Here is a 20,204-nt window from a genome sequence, read left to right as displayed (position 1 = left end):
TCATTCCTATTCCAGTGACGCACACCAGCACCTTGCCGGATAGAGTCCAGCTGCCTCCCCTATGCTGGCACCACCAGACATTCTCCGCTGAATCACAATTACTATAATTATTATTTTGTTACACAGGCGAAATTATCATTTGGGCTGCAAAGTGCCATGCGCACCAACAGCGCTAGATAAATTAAACAACAACGCTGCTTTGCATGCAGGCGACACCTTCTCCCAGAGCCGCTTAAAAGCATTAATTAAGCCTCACTGTGGTCCTGCAAAGGTAAGCTAAGTGTTGTAACGAACAACATGTATCTGTTGTTGTTCTTCAGCATGGGGAAATTGCTGGGTTGGGTACAAGAGACCCCGGCTTGCTCACCAAATAATGGAGAGTCGAAGGCTGCACATCTGTATCAGGGAGAACCGCCTTGTCTCTGGTCCTATAATCTGATGGAAAATGAGTGTAAATAAGCCCGGTTATCAATTTAAACAACAAAATACATCGCGCAGGCACTGGAAAAGAAAAGTCTCCCACTTGCTGCCTCTATCTGTGCAGATCTGGGGAGTTGAGGAATTCAGAGCACTTGTGTCAGCCGCGTACAAATTCACTCAAGCCATTAACTTCCAACTCTTTTTTGCAGCTGAAAGCAGGCCTGTGCAGCCAATGGCCCTCTGAAGCAGGGACACCATGACAATTACAGCCCTGTGTTTCTTGGCACGGGATCCCGACCAATAGCCCTGACCCACTGATGAGTGCTGGGTCATTCCCTCATTAGGAGCAGCGCATTTTTATTATTCCCTTCTGCACGCTCCCTTGCTCTGCCTCTCCTACTCCCTGTCTGTGGCTGAATACACGCCTGGCTAATATTGCTTGTTTACAGGATAAATCAGCTGAACAAATCCCATTATATTTTGGACCAGTGACAATGATGGGGTAATGACATTGAAACAGGGAAAATACGATGTTGTTCCTACTGATCTAATGTCACCCACATGCTCTATCAGCTATGCCAGCTCCAATACTGCATGGAGGAAACAGAGGTCTCTCTGTCCGTCCGCAGCATTACCACTTACATATCTGGATATCCTGTGCTTCAAATACTTCTGTAACTACTCTAAGTATTATCTCCACAAAACCTGCACCATAAAGCAGAAATCACTGGGGCTGAAATGGTGTCTTGTTCCTAAATTTAAGCAACTGGGTGCTGGTGGCACAGGGCAGGGTTTAGGTCTTATGGATTTCATGGCTATTTTATAAAGCACATACACGTGACAGCAGCAGAGCCAGAACAGCTTTTGTTACTCAGCTCCACATCCCCAGGGTCTCAGTCCCAGAGGTCTCTAAGTTGAAACCTCGCTGAAAGCTCTGGAACCCCATGTCTTCGCTGGATGCTGGTAATGATACAACGTCACACAGGTACAAACGTCACTGTGCACACTCAGGTGGGATCAATGCGAGAGCATTTGCTACCTCCAGGAGATAGATGCAACAAAGGTTTGCACTTCAGCGAGCAAAGTGAGGCCACACTCTTCTGCTTCCTAACATTTATCTGTGCAAAGGACTAGAGCTGAAGAAACGGATGGTTCATAGGTACATGTGAGCGTGACACCCAGCTCCATCCCGAATTAGAGCGTATCTATCCAGCCAGGTCTGTCAGCCCTGAAAACACCGTGTTTGCTCCCAAAGTTGTTTTTACATTACCCAGAGTCTGCCTATGCCACTGTAGCACAGCCATGCAGATGCCAGGCTGGGAGCATCTCAGGCAGAAATATGGTCAGAGGAGACCTGGACATCTCTCTGTAGGGACATCACTCTTTCCTGTCCCCATCATCATATCTTGTCCCCATTTTCATAGTGGCTACTCCCAGCATCCGTATTAATGCTGCCTGATGTAATGGGGATCCATGCTTCTGTGCAATTCAGGTAAACAGGGAAACGTGGTTATTTCTGGGGCAAAAATAATGCCCTATGCTATGTGTGTGCTGGAATATAAAATAAATGCAGACGTGTGCATCGGACTGTTCCCAGAGGCTAAACATCTTCACTGATTCCCCAAGTACAAAGACAGATCCTGCACTGTTTTTCACCCCGACAATTCCACTCACATCAGGCAAGTGAGAAGGGGTCTGTGCAGGATTTGGGCTGTAAAGCAACACTGAATCCAGCATACCCGTGACCCCCTCCTCAACAGAATGGTTATTGTACAAACCCCAGCTGCCCCCAGTCTGGAGGTGCTTTAAATAGCATCAGGCTCATGCAGGGAGATGCAGTCACTTTGCTTCTGGCTTTTTCGGGATTTTTCTGAGTTTTGCTTGATGCTTTTTTTTTTTTTTTTTCCTTCCCAAATGTTGTGTAAGCATTCCCCTTGGCCTGGGAGGCAATCTTCTGGCGAGGCAGTATGAGGTCAGGCTTGTGAAATAGCTGATCACCCGGCATGGAAGCGAACGCGAGGAGATCATATGGAGCCCTCTGAAAACGCGAGACTGAGCCACGTGTGACCACAGGGCTCGACCACAGAAGAAAACAGCCCGGGTCGCTGGCAGGGGAAGCGGCAAAGATTGGTTCCCAGAAATAAATGCAATTGTCTGTGCGGCGAGGAGCACAAAGCAGACGGCCCAGGCGGCGGTGTGGAAGCTGGCACCTCGCTCTCCTGCAGAAGCATCTACCTGGAGGCCAGCAGGAGCAGGGAAGGATGCTGAGAGATGCTGAGAGATGCTGAGCCACAGAGGCAGAGCTGGCGCGGTCCGGAGATGGGACTGATGGCGGGGGGAGGGAGCCGAGCCTGAAATATCTCAGACACAACAGCGAGTCAGCAGCCTTGGGCCCTGCTCTGTCTTCAATGAACATTTTGTGTGAGCAGGGTCAAGCAGACGCGAGGAGCCAGGAGGGAACAGCACAGCGCGCACGGGTTTGGCGCCCGGCCACTTAAAGGCAGAGGGTTTCCTCTTATGTTTGGGAAGGAAGTAGATGGCTTCTTGGAAGCTTTTTTCAGTGCTTGATTTTTTTTATTGCAGTACAAGCAATGAACATTTTGGAAGGAGAGGTTGCAGGGTGGGGGTGTGATAAGAAGGCAATTAATGACAGCCAGTGTCATTTCTGATCTGGAGGTATCCTTTCAAGGACATGTGTTTAATACCAAGGACCACACTTAATGCCTTAAATGCAATCATCCTCTCTGTGCAATTAGGGCCTGGTTTACAGCCCTTAAGTGCAAGCTTCAGTTTATGTAGGTGCTTAAGAGTTTTTGTTTTTCTCTCCCCTAGGGCCTCTGAAGCCATTTCTCCTGCCTGGAGTGCAGAGCACTCTGTAGAGACAGGGAAGTGTCCTTATCCCCGCTGGCAGAAAGCAGAGAGGTGGCACTTGGGAGGAAGGACTGCAGCCAAGGAAAAAGTGAAGATGAACCCATGCGGTGCATGAGAAGCCCCTGAAAATGAGTTTTCATCAGGTTAGTTTATGCATGTCCACCTAAATGCTGGTTGTGGGCTTTTAAGGATATCCAGAGGTCAGGATGTTGCCAGCAGCTACACCCAGGTTGAACCGGAATGTGGATACTGGAAAAGTCCCGGTGCTCACCCGAGCTACCCAGCTGCAGGTACGTACACCGACTGGAAAACCGTGAGGGTTTCACTCCTGCAACTCCATTTTGTCTCAGCCATCGTGTCCCTGGCAGACCACGAATGCTGGGCTTGCTCGTCAATGAATTAGCGCTAATTAATGAGCCTGCCTGGTCACATCACAGTGGAAGAGGTGGGGAGACTTTCCTAATTCCAGTTACAGAGGGGCCAGGACCTTGCTCAGAGCAGTGGAGATTTGAACTCGTTTGCTCTCCATTAGCCTGAGGAGCACGGCCTCAGACATCACTGGTCACTTCCACCACTGACAATAATCACGAGAAATACCAGCCACATCACTGGAGAGAGCTCCCTGCTCTGCTTTCGCCTGAGCTGCCTCATGTAGCAAGATAATATGACATTTCTCTCTATTAAAGTGTCTTTCATCCCAGAGCACAGCCAGCTTTGTAGGAGAGACAACAGTCAGGCCATGAAGGGATGGAGAAAGGGGAAGGAGGAAGGTTCGTGGGGAGATGTCCAAATCACAGAGCTCAGCTGCAGAAATCCTAAGCCAGCACCCTGCCCCTTGTCCAAGTTACATCCCAAATAAAACCCTCCATCCACTGCGGCTCCCAGCATTGGCAGAGGATGCTGGTCATCCCTTATCGAAGTGCTGGGCCCAGCAAGTCCCTCCAGCACACGCTGCACACACACGCTGCCATCCAACACAAACTGATGTGACCAATTATACAAATAGAGAGCTGGCAGGCATAGCCTGTTTGCTTCGTCTCAGCGTCTCCAGTGAGCATTCCCAGAGAGGCATTTCCGTATTTCTGAGGCTACTGCTTCTGCACAGGCTGCTCCCAGTCACTTTTTAGGATTCCTGCTCTTGTTTACAGAGGAAGAAGGGGAAAACACCATTAAAAGTTGACCAAAAAGTTGTCCTTAACTGACCACAAGCTCTTTGGATAAGAAACATAAGCCTGTGTGATTTGGGCTAAAGGAGCGCCTGCAAAGCTTTTATGCGTGGTATATCCAGTAGAGATGAACAAAAGTCCCTATTGTACAAGCAAGAGCGGCATTGACCTCGCAGAGATTCACTTAGGATAGCCCTGCTGGCAAGCAGTGGCGCTCTGAGGTCTCATGAAACCGATAGCTCGTTCCTGTGACTCTGAGTCATTCCCCAGGGAAAGCGGCAGGCTCATGCGCTGGCCAGCCCCACCAGGAGAAACAAGCACACGCTGTGTGTGCAAAATGTCAAGGCAGCAGCACCGCGTGGACCACCTTCCACATGCTCCTCTCCCTTAGGGCTAAGCAAATCTTAACACTCCTTTTTTCCCCAATCTTTTCCTTCTAAGGGAAATTTTAGGGGAAATGTTAGATAGAGATGATAATCCCTGCCTTTTGGTTGATAAAGTGATTTTTTTTCTTTGAAACAACCTTTTTTTTCCAGCAACTCCATCCCATGTCCTTTTTAAATGATTCTGTTATGCTGTTTCCCATGATAGAGAGGAATGCAATAGCAAGGATGTTATTCCCTCTTCCTGCAACAGTTGGGAACATCGGGCACAACACGAGGATCCAGGAGTCCCTGAGCTGTATATGAGCTGCAAATTTTGTTTCACTATGCCTTAGCTGCCCCTCTTGTAAAATGGGGACAATGCTCTCCCCAGCTTGGTGTCTCAGAAGTGCTCTGTCAGACCTGTATGTTGTTGAAGAGGAAAATAATGACACAGATTTTCTGTAGGAAAATTATGGCCACTCCATCGTCAACGGCAGCCTCTCCAGAAGTCAAATTGACTGTGCTTTATACTATATGCACGCGAGCTAGAAATGACTCTTCCTAACCTGGTGGTACAGAGCATGGATCAGTCTCAACATCTAGAATGGGCATGGGGAAAGAGGGAAGCAGGAAGGAGTAGGAGAGCGGAGTCCACATGAGGAACAGACATATGGAGGAGATGCAGACCTCTCAGGGATCTAGGCAGTGGTAACCACAGGGATGTTTTGGAGAGTTGCTCATTTAAATGTGACTTGAAGCATCAGAAGTGGAAGCCTTCATGGCTGAGTTACTTGTCAGACAATGACTTGAGTCCCAAATGCCCCACCTCGCCTGCCCTCTGTTAGCAAAGTGTTGGAAAAATATTGCCCAGCTCTTTAGACAAAGCCTTTTGTTAGCTGGTCAGCTACAAAAAAACCATTTCTGCTCTCTCCCAACTGACAACGCTGCCATGAAAAACAGGAAGAGATTGAATACAGTAATTTAAGCAGTCAAACTCCATTTCCTGCCAAAAGGAAAAGAAAATACCAGCGAAAGGCAGAAACCAGGCGATAGTTGGGGACAGACAATTTGATTATCTTGGGCAGATATTTGCACTGTGTATCCGGTAGAAGCTGCAGCGGTGGAGGTGACACCTTTTCATTTCAGGGACTGCAGTCTGTTAGGCTGCAGAGCAGCGGGTGATGTGGGGAGGCAGATCAGGCTGGCGAGGAGGCTGGGATCTCCCCAGGCTACAGCCCTGGGTTGCAACCAGCTCCTAAGCCAGCAGTTGGTCCCTTCAGTTGGTCCCTTCCCCCAGAAACGGTCCCTTGACACCTCCATCTTCCTCCCAAACTGCCTTTTTTTATGTTTCTAAACAAATTCATCATTTCCATCAACAGCTAGTTACAAAGTTTATGATGTGTATTCAAACCCCAATCTTCTTTACCCAACATAAAGATTGTTTTCTGGCTTTATAAGCATTTTCTCCCTTCCTTCTGCCAACGCCTTGAGAATCTGTACAGCCTCGCTCCCTCTGCTCCATAGGTTGATGCACCACACTGCACCACAAAAGTGGTTGCATTTTGGTGGTGCACAGTGCTTTTGCTAGATAGTCAAAGGGGACGAAAGTGCTCTCTGGGGCTATATAAGTAGTAATGGCTTCAGTGTCAGGAAAGGAGATTTAGATTAGATCTGAGGGAAAGCTCGCTAGCAGCAAAGACAGATCATGTAGGGAGAGAGGGGAGCCTCCATCGCTGGAGGTTAAAAACAGGTGAGACAAACATCTGTCAGAAATGTTATAAGTAAGGCAGAAGGGCAAATCAGATGACCTCGTAAGACTCTTTTTTTTTTCCCAGCCTCATTTTTCTCTGGTTATATGAATTTCTAAGCATTTGGGGTCAAGCGTACTATTTAAATATAAGCTATTATCCTGCATTTGCAAAGTACAGACAGAGAAGAAAACCAGAGGTATTACCTGAAACTATTCATCACTTTGGTGAACACCACCAATTTGCAAATCAACTGCCCAGACATAAAAATCCATCTATTTTTCCTGATTTGTGCTGAAGATTAAGAGGAGGACAGCTGTAGCAGAGGTACAGGAGCAGAACGAGCATCAAGGATTGTCTATTCACCTCTGGTTTTTCACAGGTCAGGTCTGACCATGCATCAAGATGTGAGGACAGTGTGATGAGCCCAGTTCCATAATCCACAGTCTTAGAGTTAATAATCTCAGAGAAGGACTGGAATATGTTTTCTAAGAGTATTTCTCTGCGATGCTCAGAGGGGGTATCCCACAGTTTCTTTCCACCCATCTGCTCCCTGCCAAGTGTACCAGCTGTAACTGTTCACGTGCAGGATTTCAGCTGCTGGAAGCAGGGCAGCAGAACTGAACTTTAGGTTCACAGGCAGGTTGAGCCTGCACCAGCAGAGAAACATTTGATATCCACAGAAAACCAGGAAAAATCACACTGGTGGCTTTGTAATTGGTTTTATAACTGCTTCAAATCCACTTTCTAAAAGGCAGAGCAGCAATACTGGTGGCTGGCTGGCAAGCAGGACATCAGCAAAGGAGATGAGGTCCTCACAGACATGTGCCCAGGCTCCAAAATACTTCTCCAACCACCAAATATTTTCCAAGCTTAGCGGCTGGACTCTGCAATCCTTACAGCAGCCAAGTCACTAATACCTCGTCCCTTGGGCAGCACAACTGATCTCAAGCAGGGCTTGCCAGCAGCTCTAAGTAGACTCATTTAAGGATAGCACAGCCCACTTAGTTACCTTTTCAGACTCCTGTTTTTTTCTCCAAGGATCTCCAGGTTCCTTTTCCAGCTGGGAAGCATTAGTATCTCTGATTCACAATCACAAAGATGCTCTTAGAGTTTTCCCTGCTGTGTTACCCAGTCCCTGATTCCTTGTCCTCTCCCCAGTCTCTACAGTGCTGTCCCTCCAAATTCAGCCTGATGTATCCAGGATTCACCCCAAGGGACATGGGAAAGCTGTTGGCCCTTTTTCCTCTTTCTAAAGCCACAGAAGCCACATGATTGATGGGTTTCAAAATTCTTGATTTGACAGGTCCTGTTTTGCAAGCATTAGCATGGAGATGCTCTGTGCAGAGCAGATTTGCAAATACAAGGAGAGGCTTAAGAGCCCAGGAATGTAACTCCAGTGGGAAGCTCCCAGCTTAAATCTAAATGCAGTTTTTTGAATGTGCAGCAGCCTTGAGGCTAAACAAAAATAAATAAATAAATAAATAACAATCAAAGCCAGATCCGGGCACAGACTTTCTCCCTGTGCAATACTGCATGGGGAGTTTCACTACTGGCACAGGTCTAGACAGACGAAATCGCACTAAAATGAAGGGTTTGTCCCTCTGCACCTTCAGTGTAGGAGTGTGAGAGCACTGCAGTGTTGTGCAACGATGCTGAGGGTGCTGGTACAGAGGGGAATTAGGACAGGGTAAGGCAGAATCGATCTCCCTGCAATGAAATTTCCATCTGCATTCCTCTTAGCGTGTCCTTGTCCTATAAAGGAGCAACAGCAGGGATCCCCCAGCAAAGAATGCTCGAGTACAAAGGAAAGAATGAGTGATCCCGTATCCCAAGCCCTGATTCTGCCATGAGATGATTTGGGCAGGAAAGCGCCCTGGTGTTTCTCCATATTCCCTTTGCTCAGTCTTAAACTTGCCTCTTACTTGAAAGAGCTAATTAAGGAAGGAAATCAAAGCCCAGAGAGGCGGTTAGTACAGCAGCCGGGGTGCAGTGCTGGCTATAATGCTGATTTCTGTGCACGGTATCAAAGCCAGCCGCATACTGGCGGGGCTGAGGCAGATTTCCGCAATGACACTTTAGTGAACTGGCAGAATAAACCAAGACAATTTCTTAAGACCATTTGTAGGTCAGGTAGACCAACCTCTTCCCCAGTCCTGCCCTTAAATCTTGCAGCATTTAATCCTTGATCTGTAGCCAGGCCTTAATTTTTCAGTGCACAGACACTGCAGAGCTGGTTAGAAACAGCAAGATGAGAGACTTTGATGGTTAATGACCAGTGCTCCTCAGACACAGAAAAAATGAAGCCCTGGCTTCACAAAGCTCCCGGAACAAATCCTGCTCCAACTCTAGCCCAGAGAGATAAAATTCCACCATCAGATACAGAAACCAGCACAAGCAGTTGACTTTATCTAAGTACTGTTTTGGTTAAGGCTTGAGCCAAAACTGCAGAAGGAAATGTGATTTCACCCCTAATGAATTGCACAGTGAAATAAAAACAACAGACCAATTCCTCCTAAAGATTTCAAGGTCCCTTGGCATAATCTATCAAAAAACATAAGATTTCTGGAAAGGTCAGGAAGTGATACCTTCCTCAGCTCATCCATGGCAAACTGAGGCATGGACTGGTTAAATTAGGTGGTGTGGTGAGCCAGAGGCTGAGCCAGGACTGGGACAAGGCAGGCTCAGTTCCTCGCTCTAGCCACTGAGCCACTCTTTAAGCTCTGTGAGCACATGAGGAGGTTAAACTTAGGTGATTAGAGGCTTGACTTACCGCACTGCTACAGGGAATATCCTTGACTTTGAGCCAGGCCAGATCTAACGTCCCCTCTCCCCTGTAGCAGGACTGCAGCCTGTCCTTGATGCGATCGTTGATCTTTTTCAGGACAAAGATGCAAAGAGCGGACTCATCCAAGGACTTCATCTTCCTTTTCTGCCCCTTGGAGAAGACTGTGAAGAGGATATCATCCTCAGGTCCTACACCCAAAGACCTCGCCAAAATGGCTCCAGCCTTGGACAAGTAGGCCGCCTGGAGCAACCGGTACTCTACCCCGTTCTTCTCACAACCAATGGGCACCTCAACATAGGAGTTAAAAGCTGTGTCCTCCTTGCACAAACGGACCAGCTTAGAGGTATAAACCTGCTCTTTTGTGGTGGAGCCAGGTGGTGAGATCATCTCAGGCTGCAGAGTGAGGAAATAGACAAAGTTACCACTACTGAAGCCATAGATGTAGTAGATATCAAAGTCAGGTATGATGGTAAAGGTGTCTGAGGGGATTTTAATCATGGAGGCCACAAACTCGTCATGGAAAACGTATGCAAACATCCCATCTGCCTCAGAGTTCTTGGTTAGCTTTCTGCTGGAAATAGTGGGGAAATACTCAGGCTTGCCATCCACAGCAGTGGCAATGAACAACTTGTCATCCATGTTGCTGTAAGAAACAATGACTCCAAAAACAGAGCCACTCTCGTTGACACCGGAGAGGTAATGCTCCTTCTTGTGGAAGGGCTCACCCAGCTTGAAGAGGTCATCCAGCCTCAAAAGCTTACAAATGCCCTGGTAAAGGCTCCCACAGGCTATCAATCGATTCTCCTTGTAGTCTATGAGAAGCATTTTGTTGATGTTGTTAGTGGGTGTCAAGGGTTCATTGCAGGTTTGGACTATCCTGGGAGGATAACACTTGGGATTATCTTCATCGGGACCAGTCTGGTGGGTCACCAGGACCTTCAGGTCACTGGAGAGTTTGTAGATCCTGTTGACAGCTCCCAGGTAAATGTGCCCAGTTCTTTCATCAACAACCAAGTGGTTGAAGTTCCCCTCTGCTTGGTCTCCAGTGAAAGTGATGAAGGGCCTCTTTGGGTGGGGTGGCTGCTGCCTACCAAGAGGCGACACCGTGGCAGATAATAGGAGGTGAGAAATCAGGCAAGTCCACTTCCACATGGCTGGTGACATGTTTAGAGAGATTTGTATTCCCAAGGGAACGAAGATTGAAAGCTGTAAGTGTCTTCAAAACACCAATTCCCTGGCAGATTTTGTCCTACAAGCAAAGAGAAAAGAAAACAAAAGTATGTTACTATGGAGTATTCCTTCCTCCTCCCTCCTTCACAACCATGCCATCATCAGAGCATATTTAATTGCTAATCCTCCTTTTCTCGTCTCTGAGCTCTCTACTTACAGCCAGCACAAAGGGAGCCCTCCTGAAAGAAACGATGCTGGTAGAAAGAGCAGAAATCACATAGCAGAATAATAAATCAGTGCCCTCTTAACCTCTGCTACACACACGCATGCCCCATGGTGCAGCACAAGAATTCACTGGAAGCCAGAGCAGTGCAGAAGGCTAAGGGTAGAATCGTCAAGCAGCATTACTGTTTGCACTGCCAACTTTGACCCAGTTGTGTATTTGCTAACACAGGACAGGAGAAGGATTACTATGCTGCTCTTCTGGATGAGGGACTGAAGCCTGGAGAAGGTCAGGGACCTGCCTACAGGGACAAGTCCAGATGGATGCTGAGCTCTTTTGCAGCTCTTCAAGTTTGCCAGGAAGAAACCAGCTCTGGTCTGACATTAACATCCTTTCAGGGAGACGCTGGTTCAGAGCAGGCCTGTTTGAACTGGCTCTCTGTGGCTACCAGATCAAAGCTGCCACATGCCAGCCCAGCTTGGAGTACAGATGTAGAAGCTGTGGTGTGCCAGCCTTCAGAGCCACATCTACGAAGGGCACAAAGCCAAGCACAAAGCAAACTGAGTACCAGGTCCCCTCCCTACCCTGGGCCCTCACCACAAGACTGCTCTTCATCCACTGCATGGCCAAGACAGCATTGTCCAAAAAAGAGAGTTACACTGGGCATCTCAGAGGAGGTAGAAGAAAGGGGCTGCCTAATTATTAGCAATAATGAAGTCTAAAGGCTTTATTATTAGCAATAATGAAGTCTAAAGGAGCTTTCTTGCACCACTCAGTCTCTTAAATCTCCCAGGTTTTAACTGGGGTGGTGGGAGCTACATGGAGTTCAAACAGCTGCTCTAATTTGGTGAGTGTATCACCAACACCCAATCCTTGTGCCATGGCAATACATCTTCCCATTCAAGACATCCACCTGCTCCCTGCTCCTTCTCCTCTTCGTGGTTGCTTCTGTACCAAGAGAAGGTTTGGCCTTTTATGGCCCCACAGAGCACATGGGGGATGGAGTCCTACCACCTTGGCTCCTGCCAGCCAAGCTCTTTGCTAAGTGCTGACTGCACAACCCTAGTTACAGTGTGCTAATGCACACGGGTCTTCCCTCCCTCCCTCTTTAACATCCATATCAGAATTGCACAGAATTCTTCTTGCTTTTAAAAAGAAAACAAGTCAAACCCCAGCTTCAGAGATCTTTGTGATTTGGATGCACTTCTGCAGGCCAGTGTCCTAACATTTCTCACAGAGTGCTTTTGCTGAAAACAGGGGTGTAACTTGCTGAGCAAAGGTGACGACAGCAAGCCCTGTGCAAGGAGACAAGGGAAAATCACTGTTTGCAAATCCCAGCAGGGAGGAAGGGGTGGTAGTGACACAGGTCTGGCATTCTCAGCTCTTTCAAATCTGTTCAACTCTGCCAACGCCAGCGGAACTGAAAAATTTACTTCAAGGAATAACAAAGAGAATAAATCCTATCTTCTTTTGACCTGCAGACTGATTAGATCTGATAGTGGAAAGGGTAAGTCTGGGCTTCCAGAGCATCCACCACTTTCATGCCACCCCAAATATTTCAAAGTTCTCACAGGAGGCAGAATTTCAAAGCAGCTGTATGATCACCTTCACCTCCCACTGCCCTCCCTACCACAGCAGCCGCAGGCATTGGATAGATGACAGACAAAGGTCATTTCACATTTACTTTAGGCATGTTTATCCTGCTCTGCTTTGCCTTTCTGGTCAAGCAAATATTTAATAAAATCAAGCTTATACTGCAGAGTTCGCAAGACTGTCTTGCGAGGAGAGGATTTGCTCTACAGGAATACGCAGGCCAGTCACGTAGGTTTTTAATAACCTTTATTATGATAGATAGAACAGTGATGGGTTGAGCTCTCCTACACAAGCATTCCTCTTTCAAAAGAGGCCATCCTTGAGAGAGCAGCAGAAGAGGGAAACGGTCCCTGTTTGAGTCCTGTGTTCAGAAACATCATGTGGCGACCCTGAACACCAGCTCCCTTCACTTATGACTTATGATCCATATTTCTAAGAGACACTGGTTTGATCAGGCACTAGGCAGATCTAGGAAGAAATTATTGTTTTGAAGTACAAAAAAGATATCTATGTATATGATATCTCTGTATTTTACTGTATTTTGCTCCTCTTAGCCCTGCAGAGTCAGCACAGCTGCAGGACAAGAAAATGGGAACTGCCATGACCCCGAGACTGAAGAGGCAACCAACAGCCCCTCTTCTGCAACAGGAGCTGTCTGCCCGAAGACTATGACAGAGCCCGAGACTTGAATTATAACAACAGGAGGAAATATCCCTTTTAAAATTGGCAGTCAACTCAGCTTAAGAGGAGATGCACTCCAGATGTGAAATCTTTGAGGCCCAACCAGGTGAGAACCGTGACCCACTTTGAGATGTGTCTGTCACTTATAGGGGGAGGGGGAGGTGAGAGAAACTTTCCTCCAGGTAACGACAGCAAATTTGGTCTGGAAATTAGAGTGACCCCAGGAAGGTTAGAAGAGGAATCCCTTTTGCAGTAGACAAGGACACTTCAAAAATAGCAAACATCATGGGGGAAAGTTGTTCACCTGCAGTGGGAAAAGCCTAGACAGTCTGCCAGCACTGATAGCCACCAAGCAAGCCCAGAAGCAGCTTTTTGGAAGGAAGGAGGGAGCCTGGGGCTATCTTGCCATCTTCTGAGTGACCTTAGGAGGAAGGTTTTTCTCTCTGAACACTGCTGGCATTCCCCTTTTCACCCGTCTGCTCACATTTTTTCTCCTGCATCCTGGAGTCCCAGTCAGTAGTTGGGCCTCTCAGGGCTATCATTTATAATTTGGCTTAATTATGAAATAACAGCAGAGGGCAGAGGCAAGGAGGATTGGTTGTTTAGCCTGCAGAATCGAGCAGGGTTTGCACTATTCCTTAGAGGATGCACCAAGAAGAAGGGGTTTTATGCATGTCTTTTTATTGCTCACATTTGGATAGTGGGAAATCATAGCAGCTGGGAAGACAAATAATGCAGTGCCATAGACATAACCAGTCTTTTAAGCTGCTCAGTCTGCAAGAGTCTAATTAAGTTATACGAAAAATAAACAAAAGGCCAAACTGAGCAGGCAGTGAGGTTTGGCTTAGGCTCTGATCTGGGCATTCCCAAAATAAACCCAAACCACCTCCCCACACTGACCACATTCCCTCGCCTTCCCCCCCAAGAAACATGGCCAGCAGAGATGCCACGACCCAGTGCAGGGCTCCTGTGTGAGACTAGACTGTCCATCTGAGCAGATCTACGTGGCTCCTGCCACAGCAGCCTCTTCAGCAGCACATTCAAGGTCCCTGGAAAGGTCACACAGCTTCTACAGCCCCAGGGATCTGTAGCAAATGATGTTTTGGTAGAAAACAACCCTTCTTTTTCTCCATCTATCAGGAACGGCTGCCCCTCTGCTCTGCTGGACTCTTCACATGCAGCAGCTGTGCTGAGGGGATGCAATGGGTCATAACAATGCCCTTCAAGTTTTATTTTGAGATTGGGTCTCCCAGCTGAATATCTTCATCTCCCCACTGCATGAAAGAGCAGAGAAATTGCCTCCTTCTTTAACCATGGCTAGGGAAGTGATGCTACAAAACTTTCATGACATTCAACAGTCCTGAAGGAAGATACCATTCTTTTATCCAGAAGAGGAGCTACACCAGGTCTGAACCTAGACTGGACATGAAGGTGGCACCAAGGAAGCCTCCTCCCAAATCCATCCGATTCATACAAGGCTCCATCCATGCTCAGCACCAGGTATATCAGAGGATGGTTTCTGAGTCAGCTGTCATGTAAAGTCTCACACCACCCTCTTGCATGTAGAACTAGGGTCTCCACTCAATGGATTGCAAATGACACATTGCCCGTAAGACTCCTTGTTTTTGCACAATTTGGTTTAAAAACTTGTTTCTTCCTCAAGGACAGCAAGTTATGGTGCCACCCTACAGGACTGTTACTTGATTACTGTTGTTGACCATTTCCAGCAAATGTTGGAGGCCACTGACTTAGAGGACGCAGGTTGGTCTTGCTCTGAGCCCTCTAGGAAATGATCCCAAGACTCTATGACATGCAACCCTATGGGCACTGGACAAGAAAAAAGGGTGCAAAAAAGCCTAAGGGGAAGAAACTTTCCTCGCTTCTTTTAAGTCAACTGGTGGTGGTTATTAGATGGGAAAGCTAGAGGGTGCTGAATACACCCTCAAAATCTAGTTTCAAGGGGAGAAAGTCAAAAAGGATGTAGTATGTCTGAGAAAGAAGGAATAAAGCAGGAATAAAGAGAACACAATGGACTGGTCTGTGCAGTGACAGAGAGGGAAGGACTTGGGCAGAAGAGTATAGGGAGAAGGGAAAGAGAGAGGTGGGACATTCGGTTTTGATGGCAATCTCACAAAAGCCACGCTCACTTCCCTTTATTGGAGGCCACCACAAATTCACCCCACTGCAATTACAGCTCCAGAGAGGAGCATGTCACGGGGTGATGATGGGAGATGACAGCATCTCACCGTTTGGTTCACACACACACTACCCTCCTGCTACCAAAGGTGGCAGACGGATTCAAATCACCAGGTCCCCTGCCATCGGTGCCTTCTGCAGCAGGGACACCGCAAGGTCAGCAGCAACATTTCACGAGAACAGCCACGCATGGGACTGGCTGCAAAGAGCCATGGAAGAAAACCTACTCTGAGTCCAGCTCCAGCCAAGGACTCAGAGCAAAACACACATTTAAACCTAGAAGAGAACAAAAACAGGCCCAAAACCAGCTCCAGGAGCGGAACAAATCCACCAACCCCTTCTGCAGAGCAGATCCAACACCAACCCAGGGTCCCAGCGCATGGTGGAGCAGGCTCAGATGGACCCCAATGGGTTCTTCACCAGGGAGCACCTAGTTAGGAGGAAGCCAACAGCACCCAGGGCAATGCCAAGAGCACAGGCTCGGCGGTTAATGAAGCCCAGCATTAATCAGGCAGCACACTCCTCTGTTTGCTTTTGCTCTGCTCAGGCACAGCTATTCATTTGCTGGGACACGGGAGGCCACACACAGATGCTGACAAGGCAGACGTCCAGCCATGGAGCCAGCACACAGCAATTCAGCACCAAGTGCAACTACACAATCCCTTTAATCTCAGCTAAAGTTTTTTTTTTTTTCCTGGCTTCCTTTAATAAGCCCTGATTACCATGGATAGGCGCTTTTCTTTGGGAGCCGGCATGGCAAGAAAACACATACAGACACATTGTCGACAACTCCCCCGACAAAGGCCGGCTTCTAACTTCAGCTAAATCCTTTCTCCCTGAACTTACAACCTGTCTGATGCCTTTTCGCAAAGCGAAGGCAAGTCTCTCTTTGAGGGCATCCAGCATCAGAGCATCTTTTCTTTGGAGCTCACCACAATGAACAGATCCCAGCACAAGCTGCAGCTTGTCCCAAATAGAGAGATTAATTTCAGCAATGGGTTGCTTGCAAGGCACTTAAGCTCCAGCGACACAACGTGGCATTCACTCATCACGCAGATTATTCCATTCAGGCACTCGGATGGTGCCCATCACCTTGTTACCTGTGCATCTGCCAGAAGCGTATTAAGTGAGAGGATTAACATTTGCCATGAGTGGGACTTTATTCCTTTCTTCCTGATTTCCCGTCTGAGAAAACTGCATGTGGATGCTGTTTCTCCCTGCGTTTCAGACTTGGTTTCCTACCAGCAAAATCAGGTCAGAGCTGTGCTCCTTTGTGCTTGGAAGGGAGACGGGAGAGGCTTGTAATGATTTCTTGGTTCCTCCAGGAATTTGCTACACAGAGACTCGAGTGAAAGAACACAAATATTCAGTGCCACAGAAACAAGAATGGAGTTTTGAGGTCATGGAAATGACCTACAAATCCAGAGACCGGGGTTAAACTCTGTTTTCTGGAGCAGGCTTGCCTGTGAGTCTCCATGGGTGAGTTCCCCCCTCCACAATGCAGATCACTATTTCCCAGTCTCCCAAAATTATTCTGAGGACAACTATTAAAAATATTCCTTATACAGGCAACTGGGGAAATGTTAAACACCCCAAACAAACAGTTATTACCAGAGCACACCATGTCACAAAAGCGCCTTACATTGTTGATCCCATTCTGAGGAACATCTTTATTAGACCGTATAGGTCCAAAGCATTGAGAAAAGTGAAGAACTGCCAAAATGCAGAGTGACAGGTTAACTTCTGCTTCAAATTCCTATTCTTTTCCCCTGTGAAAACCACCATACACTTCTGGAGTTTCGCCTTCCCCACTACAAAATGTTTTTCTACTGTATTTCACTGAGGTGCAGCCCTCATGGGGATGGCAATGGCCAAGAAATTAAATGGCACTCGCAGCTCAGGAGACCCTGATCGGATTGTGACTTTAGACACAAAGAGCAATAACCACAGCCCCTGCCCCTAAAGGGATGATGCATATGGAAAAGAAAATGAACTGGGTTTCATCCCAGCAGGTCTTCCCAGCTGGTGTATCAAGTACAGCATCGTAGGACAGCCATGAAAAAAAAAAATTTACATTTTCTTCCTCACAAGCTGCACCTACACTCAAAAATTCTCTTCAAGGCCTCTGGGGCTCTGAAAGGTACTCAAATGAAGCGTTAAAATTTTCTGGACCTAGTCCAGAAGTGAACCCTAAAACCCTGCAAAAGGGTCTCAGACCTCAGGTTTCTCCCCGAGCCAGCAGGCAGCTATTTTGTTTTTGGCTGAGGCTGTAGAACACAGTTTCTGTTGCATTGAATGCCGGTGGGTGGATGTTTCCCCCTGCTTTGCAGTCTTAGGAAGATCTGTGAGACACAATTCCTCTCTCTCAGGCTGAAGTCTTGTAATTAGCACTGTATAAATCCATGAAGAGCCAAATCTCATAAGACAGAGACCATACTTCAGCTGTCTCCTGAAAGCCTGGCACAGAGAGCAACTCCAAATTCACAGTGACTTTGTGATCCCTGGCTATTTCACTCTGTATATCTACAAGCAGCACCAGCAAGGATAAAACACAGGGCTTGCAGGAAAAACAAAACCTTTAAACCTTGATCTACTGCTTGCTGGAGCACTGAGATCTATATTTGGAGCTGGAGAAACCACTTGCAAAGAAGCCAGGAGAGAATCCCCAATCTTCAAAGCCTGAGATTTTACTACATATTCAAAAGGCAGCTGGAGCAGAGCAGCCTGAGAAGCATAGGGTAAAAGCAACAGGATGGGAAAAATCAAAGATGATACCATGATGGGGAATAAAGCTTGGAAATTAAGCGGGACAAAGATCCAGTGTATTTGCTGTGTAGGATCAGGCTTTCTGCAAACCGGATGAGCCTCAATAACCAGTTACCTGTGCTTGATGGCTCAGAGATGCTCACTCATATAATGACTGCAAAATTGCCCAGCTTAAAATGATTAATGCAGAGCAAGGGTACTTGCCGAGATCCAGGATCCTCTGGAGTAAGGACCATCAATCCTGCAAAAACCTTACGCTCAGAAATAGGCTGAACACACAGCAGGAGAAGGAACATAAAGAAAATGCCATTAACGGTCCTGTATTGCTGGGAAGGAACAGAGAGAGAGGGACGGTGATTTCTCTTCAGTGACACAGGGTTTGCAGCACAGGCAAGAACAGAAACTCCCATTATGCTTTATACAGCATAAAATTTCCTTCTTTCATTCTGTGGCAGGTATCCAAACTGTTTTGGAACACCAGCCACTGGCCGTGGATAGGGTAGGTGGAACAAAATATCTGATGCAGCAAATCCTTCAGCTTCATCTTCCCACGTGAAAGGCTAAGGACAGGGATTAGTGAGTACAGTCCCATAAAGCAGGGGTGGCTGGACCATCTCACATCTCAGCCAGATCCTGACTCCAACACACACATTATCACTAGCAGGAAGAAGCAGTGCTGACTGGCATTTTCCCTTCCAATCCTAAATGAAAGCTTTGGTTTACTGCAGCCATTAGCGATACTTTTATGGTGACGTCCATACTGGGGATCATGGAAAAAATATTAGACTACTTGTTTCACACTAATTCTGACCAAATTCGTAAATGACCAAATTCAGAAGTGCTTCTGGGTAAGTCTTTGTGCCCCCATGAACTTCCTGGGCAGACACATGCCGTTCATTTTATCGCTCTGCCTTTAACACGACAGCTCTTGCACCATCTGTTCCGTCCTTCAGCCCCCGAGCAGGTCAGAAGAGGGACAGTCTTTTTCCATGTTTCTGTAGCACCTAGGGCAATTAGGTCCCAAACTCATTAATTCATAACCTCGTGAATCAAAGAATGGTTTGGGTTGGAAGAAACCTTAAATGTCATCTCATTCCAGCCCCCTGCCATTGGCAGGTACACCTCCCACCAGCCCAGGCTGCCCCCAGCCCCATCCAGCCTGGCCTCGGGCACTGCCAGGGATGGGGCAGCCACAGCTCCTCTGAGCAACTTGTGTGTGTTAAAGTCTATACTTCATTCCACTTTAAAGTATCCTATTTTTTCTGGCCCTATGGGCTTGAAAAGAGGTTGTTAAGAGATCTCAGAAGGCTGCCTAGTCCATATTTCTGCCCCAAAGTTCACCATCTCCAAATTCCAGGCATCTTCTGCAGATATGAGATTGCTACAAAACATAACTTCTTCTTTACAGATGGAAAACTACAGTGGAAAATAGACATTTTCTGAACAACAGTAATCTACTGCATTCTTTACTTGGTTCTCCTTAGCAAATGTAATAAAAACTGCATTAAAATTGCTTGCAAATTGCAACTGTACTGCCATAAAAACACTTTTTGTCAAGTTCTAAGCAAAGCAGGCCTCAGTGCAGCTTCTGTGTTCGGAGATTCCCCCTAAGAAAAAATGTCTGAGATGAGCCCAAACGAAAGATATCCTTTCAGAGGACTTCCCCTCAGAGTGCTTTGGCTAAAACCTTCCGTCCCCACTTGACTTGGAGTTTTTTGAGATGTCACCCGATCCAAAAGGCAAACAAAGTGGCAAGGCTCTGATGGAGAGCCCGATGCTTGCTCTAGCAGAGACATCCAGCTGAGACACAATTTCAAGCCCAGCAGCAGCAAGGGGGATTGACTACTTGTTCTGCTGATAGCTGTAATGAGGCGGTATGGACACAGCCCTGATAAGCAGCAGCTTTGTGATCATTTGGGGAAAAAAAAAAAAAATGGAAAAAAAGAAAAAAGAAGAAAAAACAGCAGTTAGACATCCATCCCTGAAGTCAGTACTACCACAGTCCCACGAAGCCCCACTTTACAGGCTGGGAAGAAGACAAAGGAAGACCACAAACAGCACTTTCAGCAGAGAATCAATAACACAACTCCTCCTCTTCCAAATTAATAATAACAACAATAATAATAATATGAGCAAACTATTGCAAACTTGTCCATAATTTTCTCTTCCAGTGACTCTTCGCTGCAAGGCAGAGGACAACCTAGCTGCTGCCAAGAC

The 20,204-nt window shown here is 47.1% G+C and overlaps 1 protein-coding gene and 1 long non-coding RNA gene across 13 annotated transcripts in view; one reads left to right on the top strand and one right to left on the bottom strand.

Moving 5' to 3' along the window:
- The window catches only part of PLXNA4 (plexin A4), a 418,723-nt gene that overhangs the window by 381,501 nt on the left and 17,018 nt on the right, over nt 1-20,204 (bottom strand). For all 12 annotated transcript variants that reach the window (XM_035566562.2, XM_035566564.2, XM_035566563.1 and 9 more), the window contains exon 2: nt 9,344-10,607. In XM_035566562.2, the coding sequence (XP_035422455.1) occupies nt 9,344-10,522 (1,179 nt within the window). In that variant the 5' untranslated portion in view covers nt 10,523-10,607. The remainder of the gene's footprint in view (nt 1-9,343; nt 10,608-20,204) is intronic.
- Nucleotides 2,496-14,892, top strand: LOC118258053 (uncharacterized). The gene is made up of 4 exons (XR_004781783.2): nt 2,496-3,434; nt 9,455-9,610; nt 12,899-13,131; nt 14,166-14,892. It is a non-coding gene; the product is annotated as an uncharacterized LOC118258053 (long non-coding RNA).

The sequence above is a fragment of the Cygnus atratus genome, chromosome 1, assembly GCF_013377495.2.
Source record: "Cygnus atratus isolate AKBS03 ecotype Queensland, Australia chromosome 1, CAtr_DNAZoo_HiC_assembly, whole genome shotgun sequence".
NCBI classification, from domain to species: domain Eukaryota; kingdom Metazoa; phylum Chordata; class Aves; order Anseriformes; family Anatidae; genus Cygnus; species Cygnus atratus.
This window is presented reverse-complemented; position numbering and strand designations above follow the sequence as displayed.